Source organism: Nicotiana tomentosiformis, chromosome 2, assembly GCF_000390325.3.
Source record: "Nicotiana tomentosiformis chromosome 2, ASM39032v3, whole genome shotgun sequence".
Lineage (NCBI taxonomy): Eukaryota > Viridiplantae > Streptophyta > Magnoliopsida > Solanales > Solanaceae > Nicotiana > Nicotiana tomentosiformis.
The window spans coordinates 111,738,283-111,757,583 of record NC_090813.1 but is presented as its reverse complement, the minus strand read 5'-3'; the positions used below and the strand labels follow the sequence as shown (position 1 = coordinate 111,757,583).

Below are 19,301 nucleotides of genomic sequence, written 5' to 3'. Positions count from 1 at the left end.
GGACTCTGATCACATAATGTCATACTTTGGCCATGGGGCCACCTTGCAAGACAATTTGCGAAGCAAAATATAAAACTGAATGGAAACTAACACTAACTAAATATCAATATAAAGCTAGGCCGACAAGGCCGTCATAGCTACTACAGCTGACAAACCACCAATTTATACAAACCCAACATACTGCACTAACCAACAGGATATGCCTACAAGCCTCTACTGATAGATGTACTGTGATCGGAACAGGGCCCCGACCTACCCATAACATATATACAGATATACATAAGATGTACACAAAACTCTAGACCTGGCAACTCCGAAAGACGTGGAGCTTACCGATCAGGCGGAACTCGGGAAACACCTACTGAGGAGGTCTACCCGTCTGTCTGTCTGAACCTGCACGCATGAAATGCAGCATCCCCGGAAAAGGGATATCAGTACGAAATAATGTACCGAGTATGTAAGGCAATAACATAACTGAAAATCGAAACTGAACTGATAATATAATAACTGGAAGTAACTGGGAGTCAAAGATGATCTGGAGATATACTTACCTACTGATACTGACTCAACTCTTTCCATATAGTAAGTAAAATAATTGTACGGCCTTATAAGGCTCGGTATATATATAACTGCTCTGCCATAGTAGGCTCGCTCATAGGCGCTCAGCCATACTAGGCTATGTATCTCGGCCATGCTGGGCTCGCTCATAGGCGCTCGGCCACAGTAGGCTCGGTATATAACTTTCCATCTGATCAGAGGTTGCCCAATAGGGGCCTGCCCATCGATTATAGCTCGATGGTAATAAAAATACTGTAATACTGTATATATAGGCTTGCTGCTCTCTTGACTGAAAGAAGACAATACTAAAATTGAATATAGAGTCTCGATAAGGAATAATATTGTAACTTATGAGACTAGAATAGTGTGAATAAATTCATGAATATGAACTTCTCTTTTTGTCTCATTACTAACACATGTAGCTACGAGATCATGCCAAAATGAAGGAAGGCTTAGCCTTAACATACCTTATCACAATCTTTTCAATCACCAAGTTGAACTCACCTCTTCGCACATTAATCTACAAGAATGATAATAATACTATCGTTAAGTTACGAAAGGTACAACTATCGCACAACGAACGACAAACCTATTTTGTATTAAAACGGGCAGCATCTCCCCTATAATATGCCCTTCCTCCAACTTCAAGATAACACCAACAATACAAGAACAGAACAATAACAACATATATACATCATTTTCCAGCCCTATATACACCATCAAATACTACAAAACAGCCCAACACACCCCAATCTCTTCGTACACAAAACGACCACCGTAGTAGTGTCAAACGACCCGAAAATGTTATGACGAACGACCAGCCAACCACCCTACATTTATATGGTGTTTATAAACCCCCTTCCTCCTCCAAAACTCCACAAAATAGTAGTAAAACACGCAGCCCAACAGCAACACAAAACAGTCCACAAAACAGTCCGCTACAAGTGAATAACTCGAACTCACGGCTTCCGATCACCATCCCGTGAGTTCTTACAAGTATAGAACGACTTACCATGAATTTACAGCAGAAAGAATGGATGAAAGAGAGCAGTAAACTCACCTTATTTGTTGGATAACTCAGCTCCTATCTTGGTTCTTCAAACTCTAAGTTTTATCTCCAATTGGAACTTGAAAGGGAGAGAAAATCAATTAGGGTTTGTGGAAATTTTTGGGAGGATTCTTTGCAGAGCTTATGTCTGGTTATTATGCTCTATTTTAAGTCTAATATATGAAGAAAATAGGCCCTTAAAAGGCCTCTTTGGACGACCCGAAATGGCCCATTTTTGGGCTTTCATTTAAGCAAGTAGGTGACACACCTACTTGTCACCTAGCAGCTTGCGCAGTATCGCAAAAATGCACATACCTCTCTACTCCGATGTCGTATTGACAAATGGTTTAATGCGTTGGAAAATAGACTCATAGATCTTTAATTTGATGGGTGGAACACACCATAACTCTAAGTATATTGGGAGAAAATTGCAGTTACATTTGACCCAAAGTTTCAGTAAAACTTATGAATGTAACTTGTGATGACTTTCATCGACTTTTGTTCCACAACTCGCTTGACTTAAAAACATAACACACGGATGTAATACGACTAATATAAATCATAACATAATCTCTTTATCATGTTAATCACCCTAGTCTCACCCCAAAGGTACATGTTATAACATTCCCAACTTGTCGACTTTCGATGAAACATTGTTTTATTTAATTGCTTTAGCTTCTGAACTGTCCAACCCTCTTTGTACTTGTTGTTCATGATCTTCAATATTTGTAACCTCAGAGGTAACATGATTAACTTACTTTATATACTTTTAAATATTATCTCATTTTTTGTCCTACATTAGTTTGCTTACGACGCATTTTTACGTACGAAAATATAGGGTGTAACATCACTCCCCCTTGGGAACATTCGTCCTCGAATGTTTACTCTTGGAGACTTTGGAAACTTTTTCCAGAGTATCCTTCGTACACTAGGTTAAAACCAACCTGCACGTAGCCAGAAACATACTATGCATGCCACACATGGCCAATCTTTATAAATAGCAGCAATTCGCCTCTGTCGCAAATTCAACTCTTTCTGCTTGAAAATATATTGTAGGCTTTTATGATCAGTAAATATATCAACATGAACACCATATAAATAATGCCGCCATATCTTAAGTGCATGGACAACCGCAGCTAACTCGAGGTCGTGGGTCGGATAATTCCTCTCGTGCTTCCTCAACTGCCTTGAAGCATATGCAATTACCTTCCCATGTTGCATCAGGACACATCCTAACCCGACACCTGATGCATCACAATACACGGCATAACCCTCTAGACCCTCTGGAAGTGTTAGAACTGGAGCTGAGGTCAACTTGTTCTTAAGCTCTTGGAAACTCCGCTCACAAGCCTCTGTCCATTGAAACTTAGTTTCTTTCTGTGTCAACTTCGTTAATGGTGCCGAAAGGGAAGAAAAACCCTCTACGAACCTCCGATAGTATCCTGCTAAGCCTAGAAAGCTATGAACCTCTGTCGGAGTGGTAGGTCTAGGCCAAGATTTCACGGCCTCAATCTTCTGAGTGTCCACCTTTATCCCTTCATCTGATACAATATGCCCCAAGAATGCTACAGACTTCAACCAGAACTCACATTTAGAAAACTTAGCATACAACTTATGATCACGGAGGGTTTGGAGTACCGCTCGCAGGTGGTCCGCATGCTCATCCTCTGAACGGGAATAAACCAGAATATCATCAATAAATACTATCACGAACAGATCTAAAAATGGCCGGAATAGGCTATTCATCAAGTCCATAAATACAGCGGGTGCATTAGTCAACCCGAAGGACATGACAAGGAACTCGAAGTGGCCATATCGGGTCCTGAAGGCTGTCTTCGGAATATCTTTTTCCCGAACTCTGACCTGGTGGTACCCCGACCTCAAATCAATCTTGGAAAAGCATCTAGCTCCCTGCAACTGATCAAACAAGTCATCGATCCTTGGAAGTGGATACTTATTCTTAATAGTTACCTTGTTCAACTGCCTATAATCGATACACATCCTCAGCGAGCCGTCTTTCTTCCGCACAAATAGTACCGGTGCACCCCAAGGTGAGGTACTGGGCCTAATGTAACCTTTCTCCAGCAAATCTTTTAACTGCTCCTTCAACTCCTTCAATTCGGCAGGTGCCATTCTATACGGAGGGACGGATATTGGTTGAGTTCCTGGAAGCAAATCGATGCTAAAATCAATTTCTCGCTCTGGAGGAATACCTGGAAGCTCATCTGGAAACACATCTGCATACTCTTTGACTATGGGAATAGACTGAAGTGTAGGTATCTCAGCATCTGCATCTCTAACTCGCACAATATGATAAATGCACCCTTTTGCGATCATTTTCCTCGCCTTCAGATAGGAAATAAACCTACCTCTGGGTGTTGGTGTATTACCTACCCATTCAAGGACTGGCTCACCCGGAAAATGAAATTTGGCTACCTTTGCTCGGCAATCAACTGTGGCATAGCAAGCTGCCAACCAGTCCATGCCCATGATAGCATCAAAGTCCATCATCTCTAGCTCAACTAGGTCAGCTGAGGTCTGACGACTACAAATTGTCACCGTACAACCTCGGTAAACCCGTCTAGCAATAATCGATTCTCCGACCGGTGTAGATACCGCAAAAGGATCACTTAGTATTTCAGGCACTATACCAAACTTCCTCGCGACAAATGGGGTAATATACGATAAAGTAGATCCTGGGTCTATCAAAGCATAAGCATCGTGAGAGAAAATGGTTAATATACCTGTCACAACGTCTGGTGAAGACTCCTGGTCCTGTCGACCCGCTAAAGCATAGATACGGTTCTGATTACCACTTGAACTGGAACCTCTACCTCTGCCTCGACCTCTACCAGCCAAAGACTGAGACTCACGCCTTGAAGGATGCACGGACATAGACGATCCTGTTGCTGAACTCGCTGGTTGTGCCATTCCCCCAGAATCTCTATTTGGGCAATCTCGCATCATATGCCCCGGACGCCCACATGTATAACAAGCATCAGAACCTGCTCGGCATTGACCCAAGTGTCCTCTACCACAGATGTCACACCGCGGAGGAAATGACCATGTCTGCGCAGAACCTCGTTGTCGCTGCAAACCTGACGCCCGTGAGCTCTCACCTGGTCCTGACTTAGTATAGCGGTCAAACCCGTAACCCTGTAACTGAGGTGGCGGAGGCCTAGGTGGCCGTCCGAAGTACTGGGTCCTATAACTACCCTGAGATTGCTCCTGAGACCTGGGAAATCTCATCCTCTTACGTTGCCCTTGCTCAGCCCTCTCTGTACCCTGCTGCCGACGCCTACCCATTTCTATATTCTGGGCGAATGCCTGAATCCGAGAGATATCCATACTATCCTGCAATGCAGCGGTGGCACATGCCTCGGTTAACTCTGGGGCTAACCCTGCTATAAACCTGTGAATCCTGTCCCGCATAGTAGAAACTATGGATGGTGCATATCTGGCCAATGAGTCAAAACGGAGACTATACTCTCGAACACTCATATTACCCTGCTTGAGGGTTAGAAACTGATCGACTCGAGCCTGTCGGATCTCCCGCAGTAAGTACTGGTCAAGGAAAGCATCTGAAAAATTCTCCCAAATAGCTGGAGGTGTATCACGTCCCCTGGACCTCTCCCATCCCTCATACCAAAGGATGGCTATATCTCGGAGTCGAAAAGCTGCTAGCTCAACTGCCTCTTTCTCCGTGGCATACATAACACGAAAGATCCTGTGAAGCTGATCTATGAAATCCTGCGGGTCCTCCCTCTGATCTGTCCCCGTGAACTCTGGGGGACTCAAAGCAATAAACTCTCGGACCCTTGAACTCCCAGACCCCTCAGAAGTTCCTGCACTAGCTGATGCCCTAGCATGTTGCTGGGTAGCTACCAACTGTGTCAACAAATGCACCGCACTCCTTAAGTCCTGATCTGATGGAAGTGGAGGGGGAACTGGATGTGCGGTTTCCCTAGGAATCTCCGTAGTTGGTGGAGGAGCCGGTAATGGCTGAGTAGGGGTCTCCCCTTGAGCCTCAGACTGGGCCCCATCTACTGGGGGTACCCTGTTGGTCCCCTCACCTACTACTGTATCTCTCCTCTGGCTAGCCATAGTCTTCCTAGTCACCGTCATCTGTGCATGCAAACACCAACACATAAGTTTAATTCAAATTTCCTATAACTCAGTTCTATAGCACGATTTAGATTTCAAAGAAGTGTAACCAACTCCTAAATGCCCTGTAGTTCCTTGCTTATATAATGTGGTGCACAACACATCTATAAACAAGACCCTACTAGACACGGCTTGTAGACTCCCTAGGACAGAACTGCTCTGATACCAAGTTTGTCACGCCCCGAACCTAGGAGCGAGACAAGCACCCCGTGCCTCACCTAACCTGGCGTACCAAATTGCGACTAAGGGACTCTGATCACATAATGTCATACTTTGGCCATGGGGCCACCTTGCAAGACAATTTGCGAAGCAAAATATAAAACTGAATGGAAACTAACACTAACTAAATATCAATATAAAGCTAGGCCGACAAGGCCGTCATAGCTACTACAGCTGACAAACCACCAATTTATACAAACCCAACATACTGCACTAACCAACAGGATATGCCTACAAGCCTCTACTGATAGATGTACTGTGATCGGAACAGGGCCCCGACCTACCCATAACATATATACAGATATACATAAGATGTACACAAAACTCTAGACCTGGCAACTCCGAAAGACGTGGAGCTTACCGATCAGGCGGAACTCGGGAAACACCTACTGAGGAGGTCTACCCGTCTGTCTGTCTGAACCTGCATGCATGAAATGCAGCATCCCCGGAAAAGGGATGTCAGTACGAAATAATGTACCGAGTATGTAAGGCAATAACATAACTGAAAATCGAAACTGAACTGATAATATAATAACTGGAAGTAACTGGGAGTCAAAGATGATCTGGAGATATACTTACCTACTGATACTGACTCAACTCTTTCCATATAGTAAGTAAAATAATTGTACGGCCTTATAAGGCTCGGTATATATATAACTGCTCTGCCATAGTAGGCTCGCTCATAGGCGCTCGGCCATACTAGGCTATGTATCTCGGCCATGCTGGGCTCGCTCATAGGCGCTCGGCCACAGTAGGCTCGGTATATAACTTTCCATCTGATCAGAGGTTGCCCAATAGGGGCCTGCCCATCGATTATAGCTCGATGGTAATAAAAATACTGTAATACTGTATATATAGGCTTGCTGCTCTCTTGACTGAAAGAAGACAATACTAAAATTGAATATAGAGTCTCGATAAGGAATAATATTGTAACTTATGAGACTAGAATAGTGTGAATAAATTCATGAATATGAACTTCTCTTTTTGTCTCATTACTAACACATGTAGCTACGAGATCATGCCAAAATGAAGGAAGGCTTAGCCTTAACATACCTTATCACAATCTTTTCAATCACCAAGTTGAACTCACCTCTTCGCACATTAATCTACAAGAATGATAATAATACTATCGTTAAGTTACGAAAGGTACAACTATCGCACAACGAACGACAAACCTATTTTGTATTAAAACGGGCAGCATCTCCCCTATAATATGCCCTTCCTCCAACTTCAAGATAACACCAACAATACAAGAACAGAACAATAACAACATATATACATCATTTTCCAGCCCTATATACACCATCAAATACTACAAAATAGCCCAACACACCCCAATCTCTTCGTACACAAAACGACCACCGTAGTAGTGTCAAACGACCCGAAAATGTTATGACGAACGACCAGCCAACCACCCTACATTTATATGGTGTTTATAAACCCCCTTCCTCCTCCAAAACTCCACAAAATAGTAGTAAAACACGCAGCCCAACAGCAACACAAAACAGTCCACAAAACAGTCCGCTACAAGTGAATAACTCGAACTCACGGCTTCCGATCACCATCCCGTGAGTTCTTACAAGTATAGAACGACTTACCATGAATTTACAGCAGAAAAAATGGATGAAAGAGAGCAGTAAACTCACCTTATTTGTTGGATAACTCAGCTCCTATCTTGGTTCTTCAAACTCTAAGTTTTATCTCCAATTGGAACTTGAAAGGGAGAGAAAATCAATTAGGGTTTGTGGGAAATTTTTGGGAGGATTCTTTGCAGAGCTTATGTCTGGTTATTATGCTCTATTTTAAGTCTAATATATGAAGAAAATAGGCCCTTAAAAGGCCTCTTTGGACGACCCGAAATGGCCCATTTTTGGGCTTTCATTTAAGCAAGTAGGTGACACACCTACTTGTCACCTAGCAGCTTGCGCAGTATCGCAAAAATGCACATACCTCTCTACTCCGATGTCGTATTGACAAATGGTTTAATGCGTTGGAAAATAGACTCATAGATCTTTAATTTGATGGGTGGAACACACCATAACTCTAAGTATATTGGGAGAAAATTGCAGTTACATTTGACCCAAAGTTTCAGTAAAACTTATGAATGTAACTTGTGATGACTTTCATCGACTTTTGTTCCACAACTCGCTTGACTTAAAAACATAACACACGGATGTAATACGAATAATATAAATCATAACATAATCTCTTTATCATGTTAATCACCCTAGTCTCACCCCAAAGGTACATGTTATAACATTCCCAACTTGTCGACTTTCGATGAAACATTGTTTTATTTAATTGCTTTAGCTTCTGAACTGTCCAACCCTCTTTGTACTTGTTGTTCATGATCTTCAATATTTGTAACCTCAGAGGTAACATGATTAACTTACTTTATATACTTTTAAATATTATCTCATTTTTTTGTCCTACATTAGTTTGCTTACGACGCATTTTTACATACGAAAATATAGGGTGTAACATCACTCCCCCCTTGGGAACATTCGTCCTCGAATGTTTACTCTTGGAGACTTTGGAAACTTTTTCCAGAGTATCCTTCGTACACTAGGTTAAAACCAACCTGCACGTAGCCAGAAACATACTATGCATGCCACACATGGCCAATCTTTATAAATAGCAGCAATTTGCCTCACCGACCGTAAATCATAAATATTGAAAGTGAAAAATAAAAGCTTACCTGATGACCTGCTAGCCTACATAGAGCTATGTTGTAGCGTCCCATCTCGAACCATATCTTCATTTTGAAATAGGTGGGGGTATTTAGACTTCATTTCTTCCTCCGATTCCCACGTCATCTCTTCTACATTCTTGCTCCTCCATAAAACCTTTACGGAAGCTACCTCCTTATTTCGTAGATTGCGGATTTGTCGGTCTAGGATGGCAACTGGAATTTCCTCATATGACAAGTCCTCTGTAATCTGTACATCATCCGTGGGCACCACTCGGGTAGGATCGCCAATGCACTTCCGTAGCATAGATATCGGCGGCTACAGCTGGCCTGGGATCAGGTATAGCTGCTGCCACTGACTGGGCTCTGCCCACATGTAGTGCACCCTGGGTCTGATATACAGCAGTTGCCTGTCCATGAGCCTGCGCGGTATGGATCTGTGCTCCCCCGTCCGCATGAGATATGGCTGGGTCTGCCGGAAATAAACCGGCCTGAGTCATATTATCCATGAACCGCAGCATACGACCCATGACATCCTGAAATCCTGATGCAGATGTGAAATCCACTGGAGCTAGCTCTGCCACAGGCACCTCACCCTATTCCTCAATAATGGGATTCTCTGCTGGACCCACTGGCGGCATAACTGGAATAGTCCTGGGAGGTCCTCGCCCTCTATCACGGGCTGGAGCCCTCCCTCGGTCTTTGCCTCGACCTCTAGTAACTGGGGGAGTAGCTCTTCCCTGGTCTGGAACCTCATTAGAGCGCGTTCTCACCATCTGTGAGAGAATAAGAGAAGGATATTTAGTATTACATTAATTGCACGATGGAATATGAAGAAATGTAATTTCCTAACACCCGATAGCCTCTCGAAGATAAGTACAGACGTCTCCGTACCGATCCGCAAGACTCTATTAGGTCTGCTCATAACTTGTGAAACCTACGTGAACCTAGTGCTCTGATACCATATTGTCAAGACCCAATTTCACCTATAGGCCATGATGGCGCCCAACACTATATCTAGGCAAGCCAACTAATAAATTAAACATATTTTGATAAAAATTAAATTCAAGAAAAATAATAAGACACCAAATTCTACCAATGTGTATGCCAAGACCTGGTGTCACAAGTGTATGAGCATCTAGTAGATTATACAAAACCACTAATACTGTCTGAAATAAAAAATAGACAGAATAAAAAATACAAGGAGAGACACTGGTAGCTGCAGAACGGCTCAGAAAGGCAACTCACCACTATGCCCCTGGATAACGTGGGTGTAATAAGACGATAGGCCCCCCACTAGTACTTGCCTCAGGTCCTGCACAAAGAGTGCAGCAAGTGTAGTATGAGTACGTAAACAACGTATACCCAGTAAGTATCAAGACTAATCTCGAAGTGATAGAGACGAGATGGCCGACTTTGACACTCACTATGGGTCAATAATAATAATTGAAATAAAACTAGAATATCTAGATCAGCATTATTCACAGAATATATCAATAATTTATTTAACCCGCAGAAATAATTAAATTCCTTCAAATGCAACAATTCTCAGTATATTAACTAAATTTCTTCAATTCCAATAAATTTTCAGTTTATCAATTAATCTCATTTACATGAATAAAAATAATTCCTTAGCTAACAAGGATAATAATCCTTAAATTCCAAAGATTTCCAAATTTATCAATTAGCTTCACAAGATACAATAAACTATCAAAGTATCGTGTAATTATTATTACTAAGCACGATTTCTGCCGAGGTCGTACGACCCGATTCAGAGTTTCGTGTACACTGCCGAGGGACGTGCGTCACGATCCGTAGATGCATCTATCCTGCCGAGGTGTTCGGCCCGATCCACAAGAAAGGAGGACATTTTCTTATGTACCTCCGGAATAAGAGTATTTATTGTAAAATTTATTCGAGAGGATAACAATTTATTTCAACAATTAATTAATCTAAGCAAAAATTAAGCATATGAAAATTTCATATTTTTCTACCTTTCATAACAATTCACAATATATATAATTATTTTAATTAATAAAGAATACAATTTATACAAGTAATTCATGCTTTGAGTCCTAAACTACCCCGACTTTAGCATTAATAGTAGCTACGTACGGACTCTCGTCACCTCGTGTATACGTAGCCCCCGCAATTAGCAATAATTATTTAATTTAATCACCTATGGGGTAAATTTCTCCCTCACAAGATTAGACAAGAGACTTACCTCAATTTGCTCCAATTTAATCCCCTAGAAGACCCTTTCCTCGATTATCCAACTTTGATTGGCTCGAATCTAACCATAAATAATTCGATACAATCACTAAAACTTATAGGAATCAATTCTATAAGAAATACTACATTTTCAATAAAAAATCCTAAAATTAATTAAAAATTCGTCTGTGGGACCCACATCTCGGAATCCGGTAAAAGTTATGAAATCCGACAACCCATTCAATTACGAATCCAACCATACCAGTTTCACTCAAATCTGACTCTGAATCGATACAGAAATATCAAAAATTCATTTCTATGAGATTTCTAAAAATTTCCCAAATTTCGATCTCAAAACACTAATTAAATGATGAGAACAATGATATATTTGTGTTTATAGACCAAATCCTAGTTAGAATCACTTACCCCAATGTATTTCCTTGAAAATCTATCCAAAATCGCCTCTGCTCAAGCTCCAATTTGTTAAAAACGGCGAATGGGACGAATGACCTCTTTTTTATAAACCTGCCGAGACAGCCTTCAGAACTCGGCCTCGATCGTGGCTTCGATCATGGCCCTCGAGCCTAGGCCTCGATCGTGGATTCGATCACAGGCTCAAGCCTGGACCTCGGTCAGGGCCTCGATTATGGCATCGAGCCTGTCATTCGATCGTAGCCGCAATCATGGCATCAAGCTTGAGCCTTTGATCGTGACCCTCGATCTTGGGTCTCGATCCTGGCCCTCGAGCTGGACCTTCGATCATGGCCCTCGAGCTGGACCTTCGATCATGGCTTCGATACACAAGCTCGAGCCTGAGCCTCGTCAACTCTCGGCTTGATACCTGGGCTCGATATCTGGGCTCGATACCTAGGCTAGATATCTGGGCTCGATCACAGCCCAAAATGTCCAACAGAAGAGGAAAAATTGCAGCAGCTTTTTAAGTCCAACGTTTGATCCGTTAACCATCCGAAATTCACCCGAGGCCCTCGGGACCTCAACCAAATATACCAATAGTCCTAAAACATCATACAAACTTATTTGAAACCTCAAATCACATAAAACGACGCTAAAATCACGAATCATGCTCCAATTTAAGCTTAATGAAACTTAGAATTTCCAACTTCTACATTCGATGTCGAAACCTATCAAATTAAGTCCGATTGATCTCAAATTTTACACACAAGTCATAAATGACATAACAAAGCTATGAAAATTTTCAGAACTGGATTCCGACTCCGGTATCAAAAAGCCAACTCCCCGATCAAACTTCAAAACTTAAATTCTTGTTTTATCCAGTTCAAGCCTAATTTAACTACAGACTTTCAAATAAAATTCCGATCACGCTCCTAAGTCCAAAATCACCATACAGAGTTGTTGGAATTGTCAAAATTCTATTCCGGGGTCGTTTGCACATAATTCGATATCCGGTCACTATTTGAACTTAAACTTTTAATTTTACATTAAAATTCCACATCTTGGGCTATGGACCTCGGAATTTGATTCCGCGCATACGCCCAAGTACCAAATTATGATATGGACCTACTGGAACTATCAAAATACTTATCCGAGTCCGTTTGCTCAAAATATTGACCAAAGTCAATTCAGTTAAATTTTAAAGGTCTAATTCATATTTTAATCCATTTTTCACATAAAAACTTTCCAGAATATTTTATGGATTTTGCACGCAAGTCGAGGAATAATAAATAGTGCTTTTTGAGGTCTTAGAATTATTAAATTTAAAGATAATATTTTGGGTCATCACAATAAGTAGGATTTATTTACTTGTCGCATTATCTCACTATACCCGGCATAATTGATACCTCTAGTAATCTTTAATAATTAATCTTACATTTTTCGTAATTCTACCCCGTAACCTTTGAGCCTCACAATAATCCCAAACTTAACAAATAATTAAACAACTTTGAATAACGTAGTGTGCTTTAGGTGTGGCCAATAATAGATTATCGTGACTATGGGTACGGTTCCGTGGCATAATCATGGTACATAATTCCAAATTTGAGTGCACACTTGTGTAACTTGACCTTAACTGCAAAGTCATAATAAAATTATAACATTATTTATAATATAATTTTGTCCTTCAATAAATAATCAAGCAATGAAAGCGGACATAGGTAAAACATGCAAACCAACAAAATACAGTTTATCCAAAAATAATTCAAGCCAAATTTAATCAATAAAAGCGACCGTGCTAAAATCACGGAACTCGTAAATGCCTAACACCGTCTCCTGGGTTAACAGATTTCCTTACCCGGTTTTTTTTGTTCGTGGACCGTAAAAATAGAGTCAGTTCCCTCGATTTGGGATTTAAAATAAATCGGTGACTTGGGACACCAAATAATTATTCCAAGTGACGACTTTGAATTAAATAAATAATCCTATTTCGATTAATGTCACTTTAATTGGAAAAACTCCTCTATCCCCTCGGGAAAAAGGAGGTGTGACAGCCATGGCGACTCTGCTGGGGAACTAACCAAAATTCGAGCTTGTACATGTTGTATTTTATTTGGCTTTATTAATTTTGTATATACTGAGATTTTATTTTGGCTTAATGTGCTACTTGTCTGCTTTTTACCGCTTTGATATTGTAGAACTGTACATATAAATTGTCTTCTCTCGCACCCTCTCTGAGTCTTCTTGATATTAAAATTGGGCATTTGCTTGACATAGCCCGCTTTCTTTGAGATAACCGAGGTGCTTGTCACCCGGTGAAGGATTTTAGTCACACATATTTTAGGCGGGGAGCACCACCAGCTAAGCCGGAAAGCAATGCTACCGGTACGCTGACCCTCCTCGATGAGTTTGTCCACCCGAATAAGCCAGTCTAGATACCTTCTCCACTAGGATTTAAACCTAAAAGAACAAACCTCATGCCTGATATCCCTAGTAGGTTCGCTTTATTTGCATCACATGTACTTGACTTAGCGAAACTCGGCACTGGGGCCGGGTCCATATAAGACAGGTATCCTCTTTGAGACCATCATGTTCACGTATGTGCTACTTGCTACATCATTTGGAAGGCTTTCTGGATTTGTTGACCGACTTTAGAAAATTAGTTGAGCGAAATTATAAAAACAAAATCATTCTCCTTGTTTAGTACAAATAATCTGTCTTTTTAAAGATTTTTTAGTAGTCTGGCGTGAGGTGTAAAGATTAATTTTCATAAAAAACCAAAAAGCGAAAAATAGTCATTTTGACCGAACTATGCGGGTCTGATTCTCACCGGATGTGAGATACGTAGGCAAACCTCATCGGTTCCGGCGCCCAATTTTCAAAAACAATCCAAAAATATTTTCTTTTAATTCCTTCTTTAGAAGTCTTTCCTTAGAAAATTCCAAATAAAAAAAAACTAAAACCAAAAATATTTTCTTTATTTCTAGAAGTCTTCATTCGAAAAAGAAAATCAAATCAAAATCCAAAAATATTTTTTTCCTTTTTTAGAAGTCTTTCTCCAAAAAAAAAATCGAAATTCAAAAAACATATTTTCTTTCTTCTTTAGAAGTCTTTCTTTTCAAAAATTCTAAAAAAAAAACAAACAAATCGAAATCCAAAAATATTTTCTTTCTTCTTTATAAGTCTTTTTTTCGAAAATTAAAAAAAAAATCAAAATCCAAAAAAAAAAAGTTAGTTTATTTCCTTTATTCTTGATCTTCCCGAACTATGCAAGATCTGATTCATGTTTTCACATGATACGTAGGCAACCCACATCAAGTTCGATCGACCATTTAAAAAAAACCTTGATAATAATAAGGACCGACTAAGTCCATTCTGGCGTGTCTCTTGTTTTGAATTGTAAAGAAAGTTTGAGGTGGTCGGTTTGTGGAAAGCTGGCAACACAAGATCTAGGGAAAAATTACCATTGACAACTGACATCGAAGCTGTTACAAGTGCTGAAGAGACTCAAGGTCAGAGGGATCAACAAGAGTCTACTGTGGTTGAGGAAAATAGAGTACTAAAGCAGCAAATGACTGAAATGTGTCAAGCATGGGCCGATGGCCAAGGACCACCTTTTTCTATTTATGGTTTCCCAGAGTTAACATCCATCTCGACTACTACCATTCCGATTTCATTATCTGATCAATCCTATCCACCTGGGTTCCGTATTTATCCCAGTTGTATGACTACTGCTGGTACTTCTGTTGCGCGCTCCCAAAGTGTGCCATTGACAACCAATAAGACAACCACTACTTTTATGCTCGTCTTCACCATCCCACAGCCGACGGTGGTGCAGAGGAAAACTCACGAGTCACAATTTGCTACCCAGCAAGAATAATACCACTCTCCCGAGTACCACTTGTACCTATTTGATCTTCCTGCAAAGATTGAGAAGCCTGCCGGAAGATGGCACATGAAGAAATGACCCAAAGAATGAAAAGCTTAGAACAACAGTTGAAAAACATGCAAGGGTTGGCAGGTCAGAAGAGTCTTGCTTTCAAGGATCTATGTATGTTCCCTGATGTTCGTTTTCCACTTGGTTTCAAGACTCCCAAATTTGAAAAGTATGATGGACATGGAGACCCCATAGCCCACCTGAAAAGGTATTGCAATCAACTAAGAGGTACAGGAGGAAAGGAAGAATTACTAATGGCTTATTTTGGGGAAAGCCTTACGGGAGTAGCCTATGAATATTTTATGGATCAAGGCACATCTCGTTGGTATGTTTGGGATGACATGGCCCGGGCCTTTGTCAAACAGTTCCAATACAATTTCGACATCGCCCCAGACCGCAATTCCCTTTCAAACCTGAAGAAGAAACGAACTAAAAGTTTCATGGAATATGCCATTAAAAGGAGAGAGCAAGTGGGTAGAGTTAAGCCACCCATGGATGACCACGAGCTAATCATTGTCCTCCTTCAGGCTCAAAAGCCAGATTATTTTCAAAACATGATGTCCGTAGTTGGCAAATACTTCTCGGAAGCAATCAAAATGGGGAAAATGGTTGAGAATGGCCTTAAGATAGGCAAAATCATAAGTCAAGCAGTTCTCAAAGTCGCAACTCCGACTGTCCAGATTGAATCTGTTAATTTTAGTGACACAAATGAGAAGGATAAAGAAACCATGATGACGTCAGGGTCGAGAAGAGGTCCTAGGAGAACATCTCGAAAGTATGAATAGCCTCGTCTGGTTTTCTATGATTCCCCTGAGCACTACTACCCACCTCCGAACCCAGAGTACTCTGTTGCTCCACCTCAGTACATTGTCTAGCCACCAATACACCCCAGAAGGCGAGCACCAGCACCGCATAATCACCACCAACCTCTATAAAAATATTAAGTGCCCTATAACCCACATCCAAGCCAGGGGTATAGAGGGGAACAAAGGTTGAAAGATAATTTTACACCAATAGGAGAGTCTTATGCAAGCTTGTTTGAGAAATTAAAGCATTATGACATGATTACACCTATTCATCCAAATCATGTATACCCACGTACAAGAAGCTTTGACCCTTCTAAAAGGTGTGAATACCATTCCAATGTCCAGGGGCACAATGTTGAAAGCTGTCGGGATTTGAAAAGAGAAATAAAAAGGATGATCCAGGAAAAACTGATTGTGATCCAAGACAATGACACTCAGAATATCGCGCAGAATCCTTTACATGCACATGATGATGCACACTTTATGGGAATAATGCGTGGTCACAGGGAGTTTGAGAATCCTCTCGGGAACTTGTTGACTGAAGTTAATTATATTGAAATTGGAGAAGGCCCTGTTGATTCTGATGAGCAATTTTGTGGCTAAATGTCAAGCTTAGCAATTGAAAAGTCATTCCCTCCTCACTAGGAAGGAATCTTGGTATCTTGTTTTGATGTTTTTTCTATTATCTGGGTTATTTCAGGGTTGTGATCTAGATTTTATTTGTTTTATTGAGTCAAACCCTTCTATCCCTCTATTCTGTTTGTGTGAGTCTTGTATGTTTATTCTGTTATGATTTTATTATCTGGTTCATTTCAGGGTTGAAACTCAAATTTTAGGTTATTTGTCTTGTTGTCAAACCCTTCCATCCTTTACTCAATGAAATATAATTTGTCCTTTTGTGTCATTCTATGCTTAGTTCTTTCACCGCTAGTTCTAATGACATGAAATGCATGCGGAATTTTTGGCAAGATCTTAGAAAATTGATTTAATCTTGAATTGGATAATTGAGAAAAATATATTTTTGAGGATGAATAAAGAGTCGAAACACTTTGGAATTATGCCAGAGTAAAATTCACCTTCAAATCATTGTGAAGATCGGGTTTGAGAAAGAACCAATTGAAGTTTGTTGGAAAGTTTGAGATTAATGGATGGAAAGTGTCTTTCGACCACGACACACCAAAAAGATAGACATGTTCATCAATATTGTGATCGTGAAAGGATACTATGTTTGGCGTTTTCGAGGTTGGGAGGCTCTTTTCTGCTATCCAAACACTTTATACCCTTTGTTACCCCTTTTTGAGCCTGTGTTATTTTCTTTGACCACCCTCTTTTGGAATCAAGTTTCGAGTTAAAACAAAAAAATGAAAAAAAAAGTCCATGCCCCAAGAGTACAAACTGGGGCAATTCTTAAAGTTCAAGTGAAAAAAAAAAAAAAAAGAAAATAACAGTCGAAGGTCCATGCCCCAGAAAACAAACATTGAGTCAACTTGTTTTGGAAAAAAAAAGAGAGAAAAAGAAAAAAAAGACAAAAAAGAAAGATGAAAAAAAATATATATTTAGGTCAGATATTTGAACTACGTTCGACCTGATTCCTTTTTGAAAAAAAAGGATACGTAGGCAGCCTTACACAGTTCGGTCCAACCAAATAAGAATTTAGAAGAAAAAAAATCCAAAAATCCCTAGTATCTGAAACTGGAGCAAAGATTTCATTTCACTTTTGAAAGAGTCGATTCCAAGAGTTGTAAGTCTACAACCCCTCATTTTGAGTCTACTTTGAGCCTTCATGCCGTCCTTTCTTTCCAACCCTATCCAAAAACCTTCCATATAAAGACCTCCCGATATGCCTTCAAGAATGCCAAGAATGCAATGAGCAACGACTGTCACACGACATAGAACACTGTCAAGTTGCTCACACAAAAAGCAAAAGCAAAATAAAAAATGAAAAGTGAGAGTTTTACTAGTGAAAACCCTCACGGGCACTATAAGACGACGGTAAGTAAAGATAAATAAATAAGAGAGACTTGTTGGTGAAAATCCCTCAGGACACCACTAGTCGAAAGTGAGTCGTGTAGCTGATGCAAGGAATTGGCAAGAACAAGCCCGACTTCAAAGGTCATAAGAATGGTAAAAGGGAAGATTGGATCAGTTTGATAGATCAGGTCGTTAAGTCCAAAATGCATGTCATGATCATTAAGGATAGTTACCTCATTAAAAAAAAACTCTTCCTTCTTTTCTTCCCGACATGGGCATTTCTTGTTAATATTGTTTCTTTGCATCATGATGTCCTTTGCTTTGAGTCCGTCCTTGTCAAAACAAGCAAGAAAAGATTTCAAAATCTGCTATCATCTTTTCAGTTACACAAAATAAATTTGGCAGCACACTCAGTTATTACAGTCAATATGCCTTGAGGATTCATGAAAATGCTTCCCCCCAAAAGACTCTTGTCAACCTACTTGGCTAAAGCAAGCAAAGATAACCTCAAAGGTAGTCATGGACTCTCTGTAGTACTGAACAAGGACTATGAAGTGTACACATCATGCAAAAGGCACTTACAAGTTATGATTCTCTCTGAGAAGACAAAAGTGCTCCAAAAGCAAAAGCCATTCAAGATATCTGAAAAGGTTATCCAAGAAAAGAAATCTCTTTTTTGAGATAAGGCTGATTGAGCCACAAAACACAAATGGCACTGGGAGCGAAACAATCAGGGTTGATACAGAAAGTAAAGGTCCCTTGTAAGCATCAATAGAGTATCCCAGTAGTGCAGCCAATTACCAATGCAGTCGCTCTTCCAAAGGCTGGATGATCACAAAGCCACGCCGCCAAAGACATCAAGGCCACAAACCGACCACCACTTTCAAAAATGACAAAATTTTCTCTGTTTGAAATAGGAATAAAGCAGTGCAAGGAAAGTTGTTCCAAAAAAAAAAAGACAAGAGCCGGCAAAGGGAAGTTTCTCAAATCTTTGCCTTTATTTATCTTGCTAGTGTGCATAAAATCTTGCCATTACTCTTCACATTCTTTCCTTCTAGGGCAATACATCCTAGTCTGATGGATTTTCCTCCAAATAAAAATCTTAGTCTGATAAATCTTTCTCCTAAGGTAAGAAAACCTAGTCCAATAAATCTTTCTCCTAGGATAAACGCCTTAGTCTGATGAATCTTTCTCCTAAGATATAAAAGAAAAAGACCTAGTCTGATGAACTTTCTCCTAGGATAGAAATCTTACTCTGATGAATCTTTCTCCTAAGATGACAAAAAC

At 40.3% G+C, this 19,301-nt stretch overlaps 1 protein-coding gene across 1 annotated transcript; it reads left to right on the top strand.

Moving 5' to 3' along the window:
* Positions 1-15,248: 15,248 nt before the first annotated feature.
* On the top strand, positions 15,249-16,022 carry LOC138905405 (uncharacterized). The gene has a single exon (XM_070193925.1). The coding sequence runs from the start codon at positions 15,249-15,251 to the stop codon at positions 16,020-16,022; it is 774 nt and encodes a 257-aa protein (XP_070050026.1).
* Positions 16,023-19,301: the final 3,279 nt, after the last annotated feature.